We start from the raw sequence: 17,949 nt of genomic DNA, 5'->3' as shown, positions 1-17,949 counted from the left end.
TTCTCATTCTAGGGTGCAGAATATTAAACATACCATCCTTACATTTTACTAGCTATCATTACCAAATGCTTGCTATCATCAAATACCAGGCTAATTTAAGCTTTCCATTTTGAAAGTAATCTGAATCCCTGTTCCTTTGGGCTGCACCTGGCCTCTCCCAACCATGCTACCAGCTTCTTCTAACTTGCTCCCATTCTGCCTCCACCTGACCCACAGGCCAAGTGCTCCCAGGAGTTAACTGATGTTTCTGTTACATCCGTAGATGTTTTTGTACCGTGTGTAATACGAGTGAGAAAGCTGAAGACTGTAAAAACACAGGAACTGTGTTTTTGTTGTGTTGTGCATCGTCAAATGGGGTATGAATCTATCACTGGGATCCCTAAAAACAATTATCATCAACAATCAGACAAGGAGCAGATCACGTCAGGATCAACTCGGGCAAGATCCTGGTCATAAATTTGCAGAGGGACTTGTCCACCTGGGTGATTCCTCCCTGGGTTATGGGTTGGAGGACAAGGAGTGATTTTAGTGAGCTTTACCAGCAGCAGGCACACGTGTGTACATGTGTGAGAACATCTGCATAGGCTTTGTGCTCAGCCTAAGGGCTGGTGGTTTTTACTCTGATGTGTTACAGCTGCTGCACTTGCAGACATTGATCTGTGTATACAGGCTGTACCTCCCACTTTGGATCAAACTACACTTTTACACAGCATAACAGGCACTGACCTCTGTTCTCTTCAAATTCCTCTAGGCCCTACTGGACTGCAAATAATTACTGTCATCATTATGTACTTGTCAGGACACAGAAGCATCAGCAGGACCAGAAGGCAGATCTGTAAGGGCTGGGGAACTGCGCGTCTGTGATGGGTCAGGTTAAACCTCAGGCATGGCTGGGAATTGTAGTCTGCAGACAGCGTGTGACTGTGAGCAGCATCTGACAAAGAATCATGCGACTATCTGCCGGCATCTAAATAAAAAAACCTCCTGCATCAGTGGAGATGATGAGGTAAAGTTGAACCTCCCGAGAGGTCAGAGTAGATAAAGGCTAACCTAGTGGGGAAAAGGCTTGTCTTTTCTGACTTAGCTGTTTCTCGAGCTTTTTTACCAATGTCCTGAATCCTTTGCAGTAATTAACTTTAGAAGATGCTGAGGGTAATTTGCCTTTCTCTTGCCTACTACCTTTGTACAGTTGATCAGAATGGATGTGTGGGTTGTGTGATGCCTTCACGGCAGCAGCCCCGAGTGTACGGTTCAGACGTGCTTCTCTCTGCCCCGGCTGGTCCCGACTCTCCACCTGTGCCGTGCATCCACTCAGCTCCTCGAGCAATCAGATGGCCTTGCGGGAGATGTGCCCGTTCATGTGCGTGCGTGACTAATCTCATGGAAGTGCTGGCTCAGTAAGAGTTTAATAACAGGATTTCACCCTTTCCCATTGACCCACCGCTGCAGGCACGAGCACCCAACAACTAAGCCAGGCTGCAAGCCCAGCCAGGTCAGTCTCCTGCAGACAGGGACGATGAGAACGGGGAAGCTGTGCCGGGACGCACACACGCGAGGAGGAGGTTGCGCCAAAGCCAGGGAGAAGGTGGATGTGGGCTCCACAGGTGCTGGTCGGGGTGAGAGCCGGGACTGTGCTGAGGTGCCCCACGCGTGTCCCGCCCGTGTGCCCCAGGCTCCCAGGGAATGTGCGACTCCCACCCACCCATCGATGCGCTCGGCAAGGCCACGCCCCGCCCTCTCCCACACCCCGCGGGCGCCGCGTTGGAGGCACTCGGCGCTCGGCCGATCGGCCCTGGCTGCGGCCCCTTGTCTCCCAGTCCAAGATGGCGGCGGCGGGTGGCGGCGCGGCGGGAAGCGGCGAGGCCGAGTGAGGCGGCTGCAGACTGTGCCCACCCTGCGCCCGCGGCTCGGCGCCGCCGGGCCGTGTCGCCAGTGAGGCCGCCCCGCGGCCGGGGCACGCCCGGGCCTGCAGCAGAGCGAGCGGAGCCGCGGGCTGGCGCGAGGCTGGAGCGTGCTCGGGTGAGGGGGCGCGGGGCAGCCGAGCCCGCTTTGAACGGAGGCGGCGGCGGGGACCGGCCCGGGGGGTGCTGGGGCGCATGCGCGGCCGGGCCGGTGCCCGCGGAGGGGCCGGTGCCGGTTGTCCCTCGGCCCCGGCTGGGAGCTGGAACGCCGGCGGGAAATGAGGCGAGGCAGCCGCTTCCCGCGGTCTGTCGGCGGCGGGAGCGAAGTGCGGGGCCCCGGGGATGCAGGACAGCAAGGCTGGGTCTCGATCCCCCGGGCGTGTGCGTTAAGGAACGGGAGACGTGGAGGGAGAGCTTCCCCACCGAGCCTGTGCGGTCATTGCTGACACCGAGGAATTCGAAGCAGGGGAACCTAATTAGGATTTATAGGATGAAACTAGTTAAGGGTACGTTTTGTGTTTGCTGGGTGGGAGGTCTGGGTGGCGAGCCCCTCTGAGCAGTATCTACCAACCTTTGTACCTGCTAAGCAGGTAAGATTGAAAATAGAATAAAAGGTATGCATGTAGCTGCAAAGAAATCCCAGTTTCTCCAGGTCATCCATTCATGAATGACTGTCTCCGGCTTTGTTTTGCTGAGCAGTATCTGTATTAGGCCCTTTCCCTCTTGAGCATAACACTTTAATATTGTGTGCCTTCCCACAGAAGTCTGACAGATGAACATCACGAGACGTTGACAACATCTGGTTCAAGATCTTGAGCCCACAAGTAGCAAGATGCCATTTTTTATTGCAAAGTGTAGTGCTCTAGTGTATATACATGTGCAGTGGTCCTGTGTGTTGGCAGAATTGCTGTGCTTGCTACCGGCAATGGATAGGGGTTGGAATACTGACTTGACATCTTGTGAAGGATGGTTTCCCAAAAGCTGAAGAAATAACGTGTATGCCTATGAATTTAAGCAGAAACATTTCCTGTGTACCCTCATGCTTGATTCAGTTGTGACTTTGTTATATCACTTGAGTAACCACTATAGAAATGGATATGTTGTACATTGTACATCAGCCAGTTGTCTGTAAAATTGGGGTGTGTGCAGGGATGTACAAGCACAAATTCCCTGCTCCCCAAGCATTCCAATGTAACTTCAGTGTGGCACAGTTACCGTGACAGCTGGAATGAACAAGCTGCATGGTTTTCATCGTTGAGTGTTTACACGTGTGCACATACATACAAACACACAGAGTCAGTTGGGTGTGATTGGTTTAATCACCTACGAGCAGAAAGTTGATCTTTTCTTGCTAAGCTGATCACTGACTGAAGAACAAAAGTTGTTTGCTCTGCGAAATCCAGTGTGTGGCTATTCCATAATGGTAGTGTCATTTTATATGCCAATAACTGTGGAACAGGGTGACTCAGTTAGAGGAGGCCTGAAACCTGTGGGCTGGCAGAGGTTAGGGTGCTGGAGAAGGCCTAGTGAAAAGGAGTGCTCTCTTCCATCCCCTCTCCCAGGCTGGCATTGAGAATGGCTGCAGTGGTAGCATTGGGAAACACATCAAAAGGATGCACACCTTCACTACAAAACGTGTGATCCTTTAGTTAAAATGATTTTAAATTATTGTTTTTTGTAATATAATGATTTCTGCCTGATCCCTTCTTTTCCCTCACTTTATCTGATATTCAAGGGTTTGAAATCTCTTTTTAAACATCCTAATCTTTGCTACAGTGGCTCCTGACAAAAAAATGGCTTTGACACAGTTTGGGTACAGTTTTGTGTGTCATGAAAATCAAATTCAGTTGCCTTCTCACCCTCTTCTATTTTTGTAAAGAAATTACTTCAGTGATTTGGACATTTTATAAGGAAGAGGTGGTCTTTTTCTATCTTGAAAATAATACAACATCCATTTTACTTTAAAAAAAAATCTATCAAGCCTGAATAATAAACAAAAACCCATCAAGAGGTAGACTCCTTTCACACTGTCTTCCAGAGAATCTTCACTTTGTTCAGAGAAAGTTTCCCAATTTACATAGTGATTCTTCTTTATGGGAGAGTTATTTTCATTCTCTGTTTCTCAGACCTTTTCCTATAGATGGGAACGGGGGAAGGAGCCCAGACGTGGCAACTCATTCACAGGCTCCTGCCGGACCACCATGGCTTATGATGGCGCCAAGAAGAAAGAAGGTATGACTGCTTCATAATCTCAGAGAGATTTGCAAAGAAAAAAAAAAAAAAGGGTGCCCTCCCTCTGCAGCCTTGCCAGGCCATGCAGTCAGAGTGGGAACGGAAGCTGGTGTGCTGTGGAGCTCTTAAATTTAACCTGACCAAGTTACTGGAGAATCCCAAGCCCTTGACTTTCAGGTGTGAAGTACTGGGATTAGAACTTGAGAAAAATGGGTGGTATTTTCTTGTGCAGACACCCTGATTGGAAACTCTGCCACTGCAGCCTTTCTTTTCCCTGCCAGGTCAATGGAACTGGGGACCAGCAGTAATAAGTTTAGTCATGGTAACATTTCTAGGTCCACTTGTCTTTAGGAAGGAATATACAAGGGTTACAAATTAAATCTGGAGTGATTGTGTTAGAGTGTTAGAGCACCGAGCCCCATCTCTGTGATCAGACAGTACAGGCCCCTTTAGGCCCCTGTGCTTGTTGAGTTTTGCGCATCACTCAGTGCCAACATCTGCTGTTTGCTTATTTTGTCCGTGGTCCACATGTCTATCATTCCTTAATGGAGTATTTCATTTCTTCCTTTTTTCCCATTTCACATAAACGATAGAGTTCCTAGAGAGTCACCGAGGTGTTGATGACGGGCTGGCAACCAGCAGGATACAGCGAGAGAAGAAGCGCTCTTACAAGGATCTGCTGCAAGAGGAAGACGAGGTAGCAACTCAGGTAGGAAATCCTCAGAGGAAAAGTTGAAGGTGTAAGGATGTGCGTAAAGCTGGTGATGGAATGGGTTTCTTGTTCTTTTTTTTTTTTAAATTTAGAAATGCATGTAGAAGGCAGCAAGAGCAGCTAATCATGTCCTGTATTGTTCAGTAACTTTCCTGGGGAAAAGGAGGGGGTCGATCTCAGTTACAACTGATTCTGATTTTTCTGGTAGTAGGATGTTGTCCTAGTCTTGATATAGAACCTTGCAAGTCATGAGATTACATGAATAACTTCTTACGCACATAAAAATAATTTGGAATTTATGGTTGTATTATTAGCCAAGAAAGGATGGGTATAATGTTAACTGATGCACTGTTGTTTTCCTGATTCTGCAGACAGCCTGAAACAATAGCTCTTGAGAGATATGAACTTGCCCTGTTCACCTCTTTGGGGCCTTAACTTTTGAAATCACATAGTGGCAACTTAAGTTTCTGCAAAACATTTCTCTTTGAGCTAAAAGTTCTGCTGTTAGTTCAAAGGTGACTACCTTGTGATTTTTTTTAATCAGGAAAACAAGTTCTAATTTAAAATTCTTTTACCATGCAGATGAATTCTGCAGAAGAGCTTCAGTTTCGGATCTTAAATTGGTCAAGACACAAATAATAATTAGGGGACATGACATATTAAGGACATATTTTTGGCCCATTCTAGTTGTCATCTCTTCATACCTCCTGTCAGTTCTTTTATCTTATTCAGCATATTAAACAAGAACTGCTCACCTCCATTTTCATGGCTTGACAGTGTATGCATGCTTAGTTATTTCTTAGCTTTATTAAGAGGTAGATGTTTGTCTTTTATCAACTCATCAGCTAATCTCCAACAGCTAGCTTTCACTGCCCATTTCTTAACATTTTTCAAATGTGCTTTTTCAAGTTTTCTTGTGCATTGCTCCACTCACTTTGGGGGGACCTCCCTCTAGAGATCTGTCTTTCAATTTGCTTGAAGCCCTGTTGTGCTGCAATGCTTACAGAAAGCCTGATGCTGATCTGGTGGCTGATGTGCTGAAACCAATCCTGACTAATACCATTTTTTGTATTCTCCCACCTCCTCATAACTTGAGTTTTGTTTTACTTTAAACCTACACTGTGTGCTCTTGGGGACAGAGCATGTTTCCTTTCAGCACCCAGAATGATGATCCTGGCTCATACCTAGGGTTCCTTGATGTTACAGTAGTACAGATAACTCTTGATATCTCCTACGAATTATTATCTATGTTAATAGTCCGTGTGAATCTCATATTATTTCCCTCTTTTTTGTCAGCAACTTTCTTCTTATTATTATTCCAGGACAGTGAGTTTTTTCCGGGGACAGAACCTCACAAAAAGAAGAAGAAGCACTCCTCCGATGAGTTCTGCTACAGAGGTAAAATAGTAATCAGGCAGGGAAGGGGCTAACAGATCATGACTTTGAGGAAAGGATGCTCTTAAACCAGTGTCATGAAGCTTTATGGTTAGCATTTTATGGGGAGTCAACCTGTCTAGAACAAGTATTCGGAAACCCGACGCTGATCAGCACCAGACAGCAGAAGATAAGGGAATTATATTTTCAGAGTCTAACTTAACAAGTTGCCATTGTTGGGGGTAGAGATCTTCCACCCCCTTTTCATTGACAAGCTGTAGCTTTCTAACTCTTGCCTTCCCATTTGGCATTTGCTTCTCTGCTCAGTTATTCTCACAGTAAGTTGGCCAGAAGATGACAGTTCACCTCATAAAAGCTTAACATGTTTAGAATTTTGGTTTTGGCACAATAGAAGGAGAAAGCCAAACTGAAATTTCATGAAAATCTGTCTAGAGAATGAAAAAGCTCATATTTTCAATTAATTGGTCTCACATTAGCTAAAAATGGCATGAAAACCTTGCACTCAAGGTGTAATTTCAGGCTCAGTAAGATATATTTCTATCAAAATAAGTTACTTCACAATAGAATAGTTTGACAAAATTTCTGGAACTTTCCTACTGTCTTCCCGCCTTAAATTTTTTTAACACCAGCTCAGGTGTTACAGCCTCTGAATTGTATCAGTAAGACCATGCTGAGCTGGCTGCAGTCTTGAGACATGTTCTGTTTAAGCCAGGCTGTAAATCTGTTAGCTGTAAATTGTAAGTCTTGCAGGATCCCCACTTCCCTTCTTTGCTGTCTTTAAGGGAGTCATCTTGATGTACATTTCTCTTCATCTTTTTCAGGTGTTTCGCCTCTGGATCTACCATCAAAGAAGAAGAAAAAAGCAGCTTCTAGCCCATCCTCAGCTGATCCAACCATGGATTTACTCAAGGCTATCACCTCACCTTTGGCCACAAGCTCAAAGTCTTCAAAGAGGACCTCTGAAAAATCGTCTCATTCTTCCTCTGGCCATTCTGAAAGCAGAAAGGAGCACACCAAGAAAAAGCTGAGTGGGAGCAGTGGGGAACACTCAGTGGACGATGGCAGCTCCCACAAATCTAAAAAAATGAAACCTCTCTATGTGAACACAGAGACACTTACTCTTCGTGAACCTGATGGCTTGAAGATGAAGCTCATCCTCTCACCAAAAGAGAAAAGTAGTGCAGCAGATGATGATGCTTTATCCTACTCTTCAACACCAGCAGCTGCAAAGAAATCTTCAAAGAAATCAGCTCGAGATGAGCAAGGCTCATTTCTGCTGGGTCATGAACTGCAGAGCTTCCTGAAGTCATCCCGAAAGAAGCACAAACCACCTTCTGACTCACATCCGCCTTCTGAGAGTTTTGGTGCTGACACCTCCCTTCATTCAGAGGGCCACGGAAGCGAGTATGAGATTCCAGGTACGGAAGCGCCACCAGAATCTGGTTCTTCTTCTGGTGGAGAGTTGGAGGCTGGAGAGCTAGTGATAGATGACTCCTACCGGGAAATCAAGAAGAAGAAGAAATCAAAAAAAAGTAAGAAAAAAAAGGACAAGGAGAAACACAGAGAGAGGAAGCACTCTAAGTCTAAAAAGAGTTCTGGGCATTCTCCTGTGGCGGTAGCAGAAGTAAGGGTGTCACCACCACCTCCCAGTACCCCCTATGTTGTTCCTCCACCTCCTCCTGCTGTTTTTCACTCAGATGGTCAAGGTGAGAAAAGGAGGAAAAAGGAAGACAAGGAGAAAGACAAAGCTGAAAAATGGGAAAAGGAGAAGGAAAGAGACAAAGAAAAGGAAAGAGACAAAGAAAAGGAAAGAGACAAGGAAAAGGAAAGAGACAAGGAAAAGGAAAAAGAAAAGGAAAGAGAAAGAGAAAAGGAAAGAGAAAAAGAAAAGGAAAGAGAGAAGGAAAAGGAAAGAGAAAAGGAAAAAGAAAGAGAAAAAGAAAAAGAAAAAGAAAGAGAAAAAGACAAGGAAAGAGAAAAGGAAAAGGAAAGAGAAAGAGAAAAAGTAAGGAAAAATTGGAGGGAAAAGAGAAATTGGGTGGTGGGTAATGGTGGCTTAGGCATTCCATTACAAAGGCATGTTAAACTGAAACAGAAGGATAACTAATACCACTATCCATGGTTTCACTAAAGCATGTTTGGAAAACTGTCAGCCACTGTGATTTCTGTTTGTAGCAAAAGGAACATATGTTGGTTTGGGTTTGTGGCACAGGTAGTCTTTAGCCAATAGAGGTTCTCTGGAAAGGTTATACTTAATTTTGCTTTGTACAGGTCAGGTATCAAGCACAGCTGCATCATTTTCTAACATGACTGGTTCAAGCTATTGCCAGGCAGACTTTTGGACTAGTGATCTAGTCCATCATCACAGTTCCTGTACATGAAAAGTGAAGATATTTACCCATTTACTCCTGTATTCAATGAAATTATAATTCTTATAGACTACCATGTTCCCAGTTTTGTCCTGTACTTATAATTCAGTTTTCCATGGTTACTGTGTAAAGAAATGAGTAGCAGAAACAGTAACTAGCATACAAACAAGTTTGCAAATTATGTAACTAGCTGTGTAAGTTTATAAATGGGCAAAAGCAGTTTCTGCATGCTCAGATAGAGAAATGTTGCTTTGTATGAGGAAATGGGCAGACAGAGCCCAAATCTGTTCAGGCATTATCCTATTCTATTTGGGAAGTTTTCCTTGATAATAGCTTGGCAACTGCAAAACCTCTGCTGTCAATGTACTTACACAGTCTGTTTTCTGCCAATTTGAAATACTTTGTAAAGATGCAAGAAATGGAACAAAATATTATCATGAGAACTGAATTGTTTTGACAGATCTATAATAGGTACTGTGAATAGTATAACAGATAGTGGTTTTTATTTTAAGTTTTAAAACTGAGCTACATTAACAGAGTGGTATGTTGATCCTGAAATTAGAATAGCAGGTTGCTGTTGAACTTTGTAAGATAAGCCATGTACTAACACTGGTTCTGGCTGATTCCTGTGCTTTCATAAACACTAAATTCAGCCAGAACATGTAAAACACTGCTTTTTAAGGTTCCTGATTTAAGTGTCATACTTTTCTTTAGGTCTTCAATAAATGCCAAATTCTTATTAAATTGGAGAAGGTCTCATCAGGATTAAAAATCTTTGTTTCCTTTCTTCTTCTGACTAGCCAAAGAAGAAAAACATGTCTGCCTATCAAGTGTTTTGTAAAGAGTATCGTACAACTATTGTGTCTGAGCACCCTGGAATAGGTAAGAAAATAATTGAGCCTTCTCTTCTCTTGCTTATACACCAGTCGGATTAATTAGGAGAACATATCATCTCTGTTTCAGACCAACCCCTTACTTTTGACAGAATGCAAAGAATCTGCCAACTTAGAGTAAGAGGTGGAAAAGGGGACAGGAGTGGATTTTCATAGAATCATAGAATCAGCCGGGTTGGAAAAGACCTCAGAGATCATCAAGTCCAACCCTTGATCCAACACCACCATAGTTACTAGATCATGGCACTAAGTGCCACATCCAGTCTTATCTTAAAAACCTCCAGGAATGGTGACTCCACCACCTCCCTGGGCAGCCCATTCCAAATGTCTGTAAAAAATGTCTTCCTAAAAGATTTTGTGATTGTATTATAATTACATTTTAACCAAGCTGTGAGTCTGGATAAAGAAATTGCTAGCTCTTTCTTTCTTTACTTAGAGACTTACCTTTATTGTGTCACTGTCCTGCAAATACACTGTCACTTCATATTCCTGGTATCAGCTTTTTTTTTTGATTTTAAACAGTAATGGGAATGCACACTGGCACTCATTTTCAGGACAGGGTGGAGAGTTCCAGTTGTGCAGTGGCTTGCTTCCTAAATGTGTATGGATGGGCCTGTAAGTTTCCTATGTTCTCTCCTTGATTTTATGATCTAATTTGTTTTAAACATTTTTCTTCTTTCTTTCTGCCAGATTTTGGAGAGCTAAGTAAAAAACTGGCAGAAGTGTGGAAGCAGCTACCTGAGAAGGACAAACTGGTGGGTGTGCGTGTGAGATGTTTTTGTAAAATGATTTCTGTAAACTAGGTGCTTAGATCAGAATGTGCTGGCAGCACTGCCACCATACCTTAAAATATGCTACCTATGTCCCCAAAGTATGTAAAGATGGAAAGTATGGAAACCTTGCCCTTGCAAACATAAAAGCCTTCATTTCCTTCTCATGGTATTGCTTCACCCATTAGCTACATGACATCATTCTGCCTCCAGGTCCTGGCATCAGGTAGCAGAATTACCTAATGTTAAGAATCTCTCTTTTCTTACCACGATAACTACAGATCTGGAAACAGAAAGCTCAGTATCTCCAACACAAGCAGAATAAAGCAGAGGCCACTACTGTGAAGAGAAAGGCATCGTCTTCAGATGGTGCACCAAAAATGAAAGGTAATTGTTGCACTTTATTTGCCCTCATCGTTTTTCTTGGTCAGGGAAGATAGTGTTGCCAGTGGAATAGGGAGCAAACGTCCTTACCTGCTTCACATCCCCATCAGCTTTCTCACAAGGTTTGACCTTTAAATCACCATACTACTCAAATCAATTTTTTTGTGAGAGCAAGAATGATGTCAGCATTTTTCATACAGATTTCCTTGTCTAATTCATAGAACGGCGTTGTTTTTAGCACTATAGGGATTGAAATGTAAAATAAGAAAAGGCAGAAAGGAAGTCGTAGTGGGATTAATTTTGCTGCTAGAGGAAAATTGATTGTTCTTGGTTTGGCATCACTGATACCAAATCTCCCCAATTGCATTCAGCTGAGGTAGATGCTTTGTACATGTGAAAAAAAAGCTTTGACTCCAAAGACCACAGGATTGGGTCCACAGAACTCTTTAAGCATCTCATGCCTTTGAGATTTGAACTTTACTAAGTAAATAGGCTTGTAAGTAAAACAGTGAAAGAAATGAATATGGAATTTTAATTTGCATGTTTCCAGCTTCTCCAACAGGAGTGATTTCCCCTCATAAGAAATCCCCCACAAGCACCGTGGTGGTGCCTTCCTCACCAGCCAAAGCCCCTGAGACAGATCCTATTGATGTAGCTGCACACTTACAGCTGCTGGGTGAATCCCTGAGCCTCATCGGACACAGACTGCAGGAGACAGAGGTGAGTCTGTAACCAGCAGTGTCACCGTCATGTCCTGTGATCTACACATTGGATTGTGGGGGATGATTATTTTATTTAATTTAGAAGTTTAACCAATGATTTTCATTTAGGAAGAGAAACTGGAGGTGGTGTGCCATGTGTGCAAGTTTCGAGCTGGCTTCCCGCCAAGCCCCCGAAACTCGACAACAAGGACCCGCTTCCCAGAGAGGAAAGAGAAAAGAAACGACCCAACCAGCCAAAGCTATAGCAAAAATATATACATATATATATTTTACATATGAGACAGATACACACAACGAGAATACCACACACCACAACTCCAAAAATCCCAAACAGCTCCCCAAAAAGGGAAGAGGGGGAGGGAGAAGGGAGAAGGACAAAAAGGGACAAAGACCGAGCAAGTCAACCAGCCAACTGAAGGCAAACTAGCAAAAATCTCACCACTTCCCTTTGAACAGGCAGGATGGCTAGACACAGCCCAGCACTCTCCCCTCACGCGTGGCAGATAACAGCAGTCACTGTAGGCCTCAGCTCCAGATAAGCCAGACCGAGACAGGGACCCACCGTTCTCGAACCTCGCCGGAAAGGAAGAGAGCGAGGTCCCTCCTGCTGGCTTTATTTATACCTCAAGTTATGTAAAGGAATAGCATGGAATACTGCCGTGATCACTTTCCTAGTTCCTTCTTGGTTATAAGCTGGTCTCCAGGAAGGCCTAGAGTGTAACCATCACACCATGTTTTTTTGATGCATTGCTGTTTATGGTAGTTTTCTGGCAGTATCATATTGCCAGTGCTTTGGACAGGGGCTACTATTGTTTCAGCTTACCTAGTAACATAGAAGATGTCATATTTTAATGGTTTCCTACTGGTAAATGATAGTGATTCTATGAATGCACATACACACATGCACTTTCAGAACTCAGCCCAGACTCTAAGCAGAACGCATATTTGTCTCAAATAATACCACTGAATTTTATGGGTAGCGTGATCATCTCATCGCACTGTGCTTGCAAGAACATTTATTTCACTGCTGATAAAAACAAGCATTTTGTTTTTGGGATGACTGAGGTAATTTTCAGAGGAACAACCAGAGTACAGAAAGGCACAAAAATCCCCTTCCTGAAAGTATATCAATGACTAAAGCATTTGTTACAGACATAGCATTTCTTTAAACTTCATAAATCAAAAATTTTTGTCATTAGGACTCATGTGGTTAACAAAATAGATGGTATGAAATGGCAGAGTTCATTACAGAAACTTGGGGAATTCAGTGTTTTATGCAACTCACAACCTTCTGACCTTTTCTTTTGTTCCCTACCTTTTTCTTGCATCAGTATGTTGCCTACTAAATTCTTAAATTTTTTGACCCAGCAGTCTCCCTGTGAAGCACAAGGCACAGTTTTGTTACTGTGTAAATAGTGAAAGTGGACTAGAGGAGCTGAAGATACTGTATCTGCATGAGGATTGATACAGTTGAGAAAACCATCAGTTCCACCACTCATCCCCATCCACTTTTTTTTCTTTACTACCAGGGAATGGTGGCTGTTTCAGGAAGTTTGTCAGTACTTCTAGATTCAATCATCTGTGCTTTGGGCCCATTGGCATGTCTGACCACACAACTGCCTGAGCTGAATGGCTGCCCGAGGCACGTTTTGGTGAGTTCCCTGTGGTTATATGTTACCATTGTATGATACTGTGTAACTTTTTATCTACCACTGGCAACTGACCTAATATTTGTAGCATTAATTGCAGTGTGGGTAGGTTCTGTTTTAGTGATGAGTCAATCCGTATGAATCAAATAAAAGTGCCAGTACACGTACCAGTATTTTTCAAAGTTTTGATTTTCTGTAAATGTAAACCCCCCCTTCTAGCTGCTCTGTATCACACAAGCTATTTTTCCTTTAGAAGCATAAAAAATAGTTTGTGATGTCAGTATTCCCCGTGTGATGGTGTAGGGTCTTTTACATGTGGCTGAAACCTTCTCTGAGGAAAGAAAAATAGTCCCTGTTTTAAGGAACTGCATAGCTACAAGTTCTTTTCCACTTTAAATTACACTTTAAATTACAGTATTGAGCCCTGATTTAGCAACAGCTTGTGGCACCTATGTAGCCTGATGTGACAGATTCAGATGGCAGCAGCATAAAGGAATCGGGAGTCATATCCCCAACAGGAGACATGAATAAAGCAGCAAAGGATAGAAGCAAAGATCAAAAACATACAGTCTGCAAAATTTGAGAGACTAAAAACAAATCTGGCAGAGAGAACAACAAAAATGGGTTATGAATTGGCAGGTCATAATAGGGCAGCCTAAACATTGATTCATTCTGGGAGCAGACTGTTAACAACAGGAACAAAGTTGACAGCTTAGGCTGTGAGCTCCCACAAACTGGCTCTCTGCACAAAAGCTGAATCAGTGGGATGTTCCCATCCTAAGCCATGGAAAAATCATATGCTTTTTTCCTTCTTGCTTGCCAAGTGCAGTGACACCACGTGACTAATGGTGGGTCTATTGGAAACGTGATCAACTTATTGTTATAAGGAGCAGTGGAGCTTTAGGTGAATTAAAGCACCTACCCTTCAATTCTGAAAACTGGTGTTCAGGAGTTGATAATAAATAAATAATTCTGATTTTTACTGTCAGGTTCATAACAAAAATGGATAAAATTCAGCAGTTGTGTTGCATGTAGAATGCATTTTATCTTTCAGGCAGTAGGTGGCATTGTTAACTTCTAGAATCACAACTGGTACAGCTCTAGCTCCTCCAATTAAAAGGTGGTGTTCTAAGGCCTTCGGCTATCCAGCCACAGGCTTGAGCTTACTGAAATACTGCACTTGAAGAAACATAGAGCTGGGGACTTTTTTTTCTGAGGTGCATGGAAAGATTCTTACTCTGAGAATTGTTATGTTTTGCAAGAAAAACTGAAGAGCACTTTTTTTTCCCATCTGACACCCTTTTTGGGGTGCGTTTAAGGCTTTTTCTCTTTACTTTTACACTACAGAATTTCATAGAGAAATTATGAGTGTAAAGTCAAGTAATTTTTTTCTATATGCTACAACTTTGATCACCTTGCTCAAATCCTTCATCACTGGTTTTTCTATTGTTGATGTGATGTGGTTACTGTGGCTTGCAGAGATAAGAGTATGGAGTCCATAAGGAGGAAGTCACTTGGGGAAAGCCTCAAGCATTTTCAGTGTTTCCAGGCGCTTAAAAATACTGAGGCTACCTTTATGTTTAGTTAACCTACATTTCCAAAAATGTGAAAATAAGCCTAGTGATCGATAGGCAGATTTGGTTGTCCCATCATATGGTAACTTGTAAGACAAGTGAATATGCTTATTACCCTCATCTGTGTAATTTTTAAGGATTTGGAGTTATTGCCTGACACTAAAAAAATACTGAATTTCTTTTCCCAGTCAAACACACTAGACAACATTGCCTACATCATGCCTGGACTTTGATGGGAAAGGATCCTGGGATGTACTCAACCTCTGCGCAACTGATTTGTGTACATATGCACTATGCGACGCTCCTGAAGGGCTCCATGTGGAGGCTTTTAAAGTTTTATATGTGTATAGTATATACATAGGATTGTAACTATTTGACTTCTATTTTATGAAAAGTTGTGAAATTAAGCTGAGAAAGCCCTTTTATGTCAGTGGGTGAAATGTCCTCCAGTCTGAAAGTACTTTGTATGAAGAATTCAGAACACTTTTGAGATACTTGCCTTAATTTCAGATCCTTTAGTGGGGGAAGCAGGCAGAGAATGGACTTCTCGATGTAAAGAAGAAAGCTGTCACCATGAGAAAGGTCATTGAAACAGTTGGCCCAGAGGGGTTCTTGACTCTCCATTCTTGATGGTTTCAAAAATTGAATGAGCAGCTTCCTCTAGCTGAACTTTCTTTAAGCAGGGAGATGGACCAGATGACCTCCTGATACCCCTGCCAGCCTAAAGTATTCTGATATTCTATGGGCAGATAGAGATGATAATATATTTTGGACCAAGGAATAGAACTGAATTCTTCACCAGCCGTATTTGTAACTTTTTCAGTTTAAAATCCACTGCTTGAGGGGAAAGCTGGATAGCTGATTAAAGATACAGAGGTCTTTGCCTCTTGGTCACTTCCTCCAACCCTCGCTCCTCAGTCAATAATAATTGAAAGTTGTCAGTGTCAGCTGGCTGGTCTGGTAGCTGGCATTTGAAGTGAAGTAGATGTCAACAAGTTTAATTTTTTCTTGTGGACTCATACCCAAATCATCATTAGCACAATGTATCAACCAACTGCATTTGCTTGAGAGAATGAACCTCCTGCTGGCTTTTTCCAGGGCATGGTCAGCCTACTTTGATGGAGAGGAGTGCAGAAGCAGATGGGAAAAACTTGGATTGCTTCTGCCCATCTTGCATCTGTTTTATGAGATTGCTCACCCCCCACCCCTTTCACCAGCACTATTGAAAGAGCTGTGGTGCTGCTGCAAGGCAGTGACTGCTGACCAGTTTGAAGCAGCTACGGCTGAGTAAGGCACATGTGGGTTGATTGGACCGGTTCCTCTTCCTTCCCGCCACATACTTGGAGTTTGGTTTTCTGCTCCTCTAGAAGAGGAGATGCAGAAGAAGACTTGATTCCTGTTTAGACTTTTGTCTGTCTTGTATGTTTATGTGGTGTTCATATCACATGTATTTAACTTTTACCGATATCTGTAACAGATTTTAATTTATCCTGTATATTTCTCTGTGTGTGTGTGTATATATATATATACATAATTTAAAAGCAAAAATCCCTCCCTCAGCCAACAGTGTGTGGAAAATAGGAATCAACTTTGCCTCACCTGTTCCTGCAGGAATCAGCTATATGTGGGAAAACACCAGGAAGATTCTAAGTGTTTGTAAAAACAGGCCATCTTGTGAAAGAAGGTAGAAAAACTGAAATATAGTTTGACTCAAACCTTTCCAGCTCTGTAACAAGAAAGTTTTAAAATTACAGAACAGCCATTTTTTACATCCAAGTAAGTGTAGCTTTTGTTTTTCAGGATAGTTGAAAGTGAACTGTCCCTCATTCTGGCTGAGCCCCAAATCGGAAGTAAATTAAATCCTTGGGTGTGCAGGAGGGTTTTTCTCCCAATACCTCTTCACTATGTATTCCCCAGATGTGCCTGTGTACAAGGTAGTCTCTCTCTTACAGAGTTTTTCTCAGCGCAGTGAGAGGTTTTGTCAGTCAGTTAGTGGAGGAGGCAAAAGGTTCTCAGACCACTGGACCAGAACACACGTTTTAGCAACATATGACAAATCCCAGTGAGCCTAGAATTAGGAAGGTCCCAGGAGGGATCCTAGCCCATACAGAACCATCTGCTGCTGGGAGCGGCACAAAATAACTTTTTTTCCAGCCCTTTACAGTTGAGAGCATTGTGGTGAAGGGATAGATCTGCTCTCGAAGAAACAGAAGGGGATAGCTTTAGCTTTGTTGTCTGTACAACGAAAAACTCTTGAAGAGTGAAAAACACACACAACCCTGGTGTATTGTATTTTTATTAAAATTTGTACACTTTGTATAATCTGTATCTTGTGGTATTTGGTACTATAGGGAAAACTTTGGCAAGACTTAGCAGTTTTTATATTTTTGTTATTTCTTTGCTGTTTGGTCCCGATTACATTACGATTATACACAGAAACTTTTTTTGTACTGTACTTACAATATAATTTTTTTTAACATTTGGAGTATTGTCGTTCATTTCTGGCATGCACAGTTTTCTGCAGCTGTTGTTACTACTCGTATCTGGTGTTTCCCAGCAAAGCACATCCAACCCTATCCTTGCTAAGCTCACTCAGTTTGCAGGCAAGCTGTACTGTTTGCAGCAGCACAGGTCACCCTAATCATCGCTGAAAGACCCCGGCCATTTGGCCCTTCTTTCTGAAGGGAGACAAGCCATTGAGTACCACGGATAGCATTGGGGCATTCCTCTTCCCTGCTGCCTCACCTCCATTCAGGTTCGTAGTGTCAGATGAGACCAATACCTGGGACTTGAGTGTGTTCCATGGGATGTCAGGCGTGGCAGCGTTAAGGCAGGATTTGTGCTGGTTGTTAACATGTCCTCATTTTCCGGGTATGGGTGTTGGTTGATTGCAGCCGCGGCTTGGGCAGGGTGCGGTATTAGGCCAGGAGCAGGTCACAGAACACTGTGCCTTACTAACCACCATCTATGGGGCCACAGGATGGTTTGAGTTGCAAGGGACCTTAAAGGTCATCATTCCAGCACCCTGCCATGGGCAGGGACACCTTCCACTAAACCAGGCTGCTCAAAGCCCCATCCAACCTTGAACAGTTCCAGGGATGGGGCATCCACCACTTTCCTGAGCAACCTGTTCCAGTGCCTCACCACCCTCACAGTAAAGAGTTTCTTCCCAATTCCTACGAGTGTGCTCCCACACCAGGCCGTGGAAAACTTAAACCCCATCGCTACAGGCGTTCCACGACTCGGGCACCGCTCTGGCTGTTCTGCACGAGCCCGGTGTGGCTGCAGAAAGTGGCGGAGGCTGCCGGCGGCGGGAGCCCCTCGGTTCCCGCGGGTCGAGGCTACGGG

General features: G+C 43.4%; 1 protein-coding gene across 1 annotated transcript; it reads left to right on the top strand.

Annotated features, from left to right (window-relative positions):
• Nucleotides 1–1,516: 1,516 nt before the first annotated feature.
• HMGXB4 (HMG-box containing 4) lies at nt 1,517–15,468 on the top strand. Its single transcript, XM_017823312.1, has 12 exons — nt 1,517–1,616; nt 1,673–2,019; nt 4,028–4,133; nt 4,727–4,842; nt 6,168–6,243; nt 7,062–8,245; nt 9,410–9,491; nt 10,193–10,257; nt 10,554–10,659; nt 11,207–11,376; nt 12,908–13,030; nt 14,790–15,468. Exons 1-12 carry the CDS (start codon nt 1,517–1,519, stop codon nt 14,832–14,834), a joined length of 2,520 nt encoding a protein of 839 aa, XP_017678801.1. The 3' UTR covers nt 14,835–15,468.
• The last annotated feature ends 2,481 nt before the right edge of the window (nt 15,469–17,949 follow it).

Source organism: Lepidothrix coronata, unplaced genomic scaffold (genome assembly GCF_001604755.1).
Source record: "Lepidothrix coronata isolate B3197 unplaced genomic scaffold, Lepidothrix_coronata-1.0 Scaffold102, whole genome shotgun sequence".
Taxonomy (NCBI): domain Eukaryota; kingdom Metazoa; phylum Chordata; class Aves; order Passeriformes; family Pipridae; genus Lepidothrix; species Lepidothrix coronata.
Note: the sequence above shows the minus strand (reverse complement) of the source record. Positions and strands in the feature narration are given on the sequence as shown.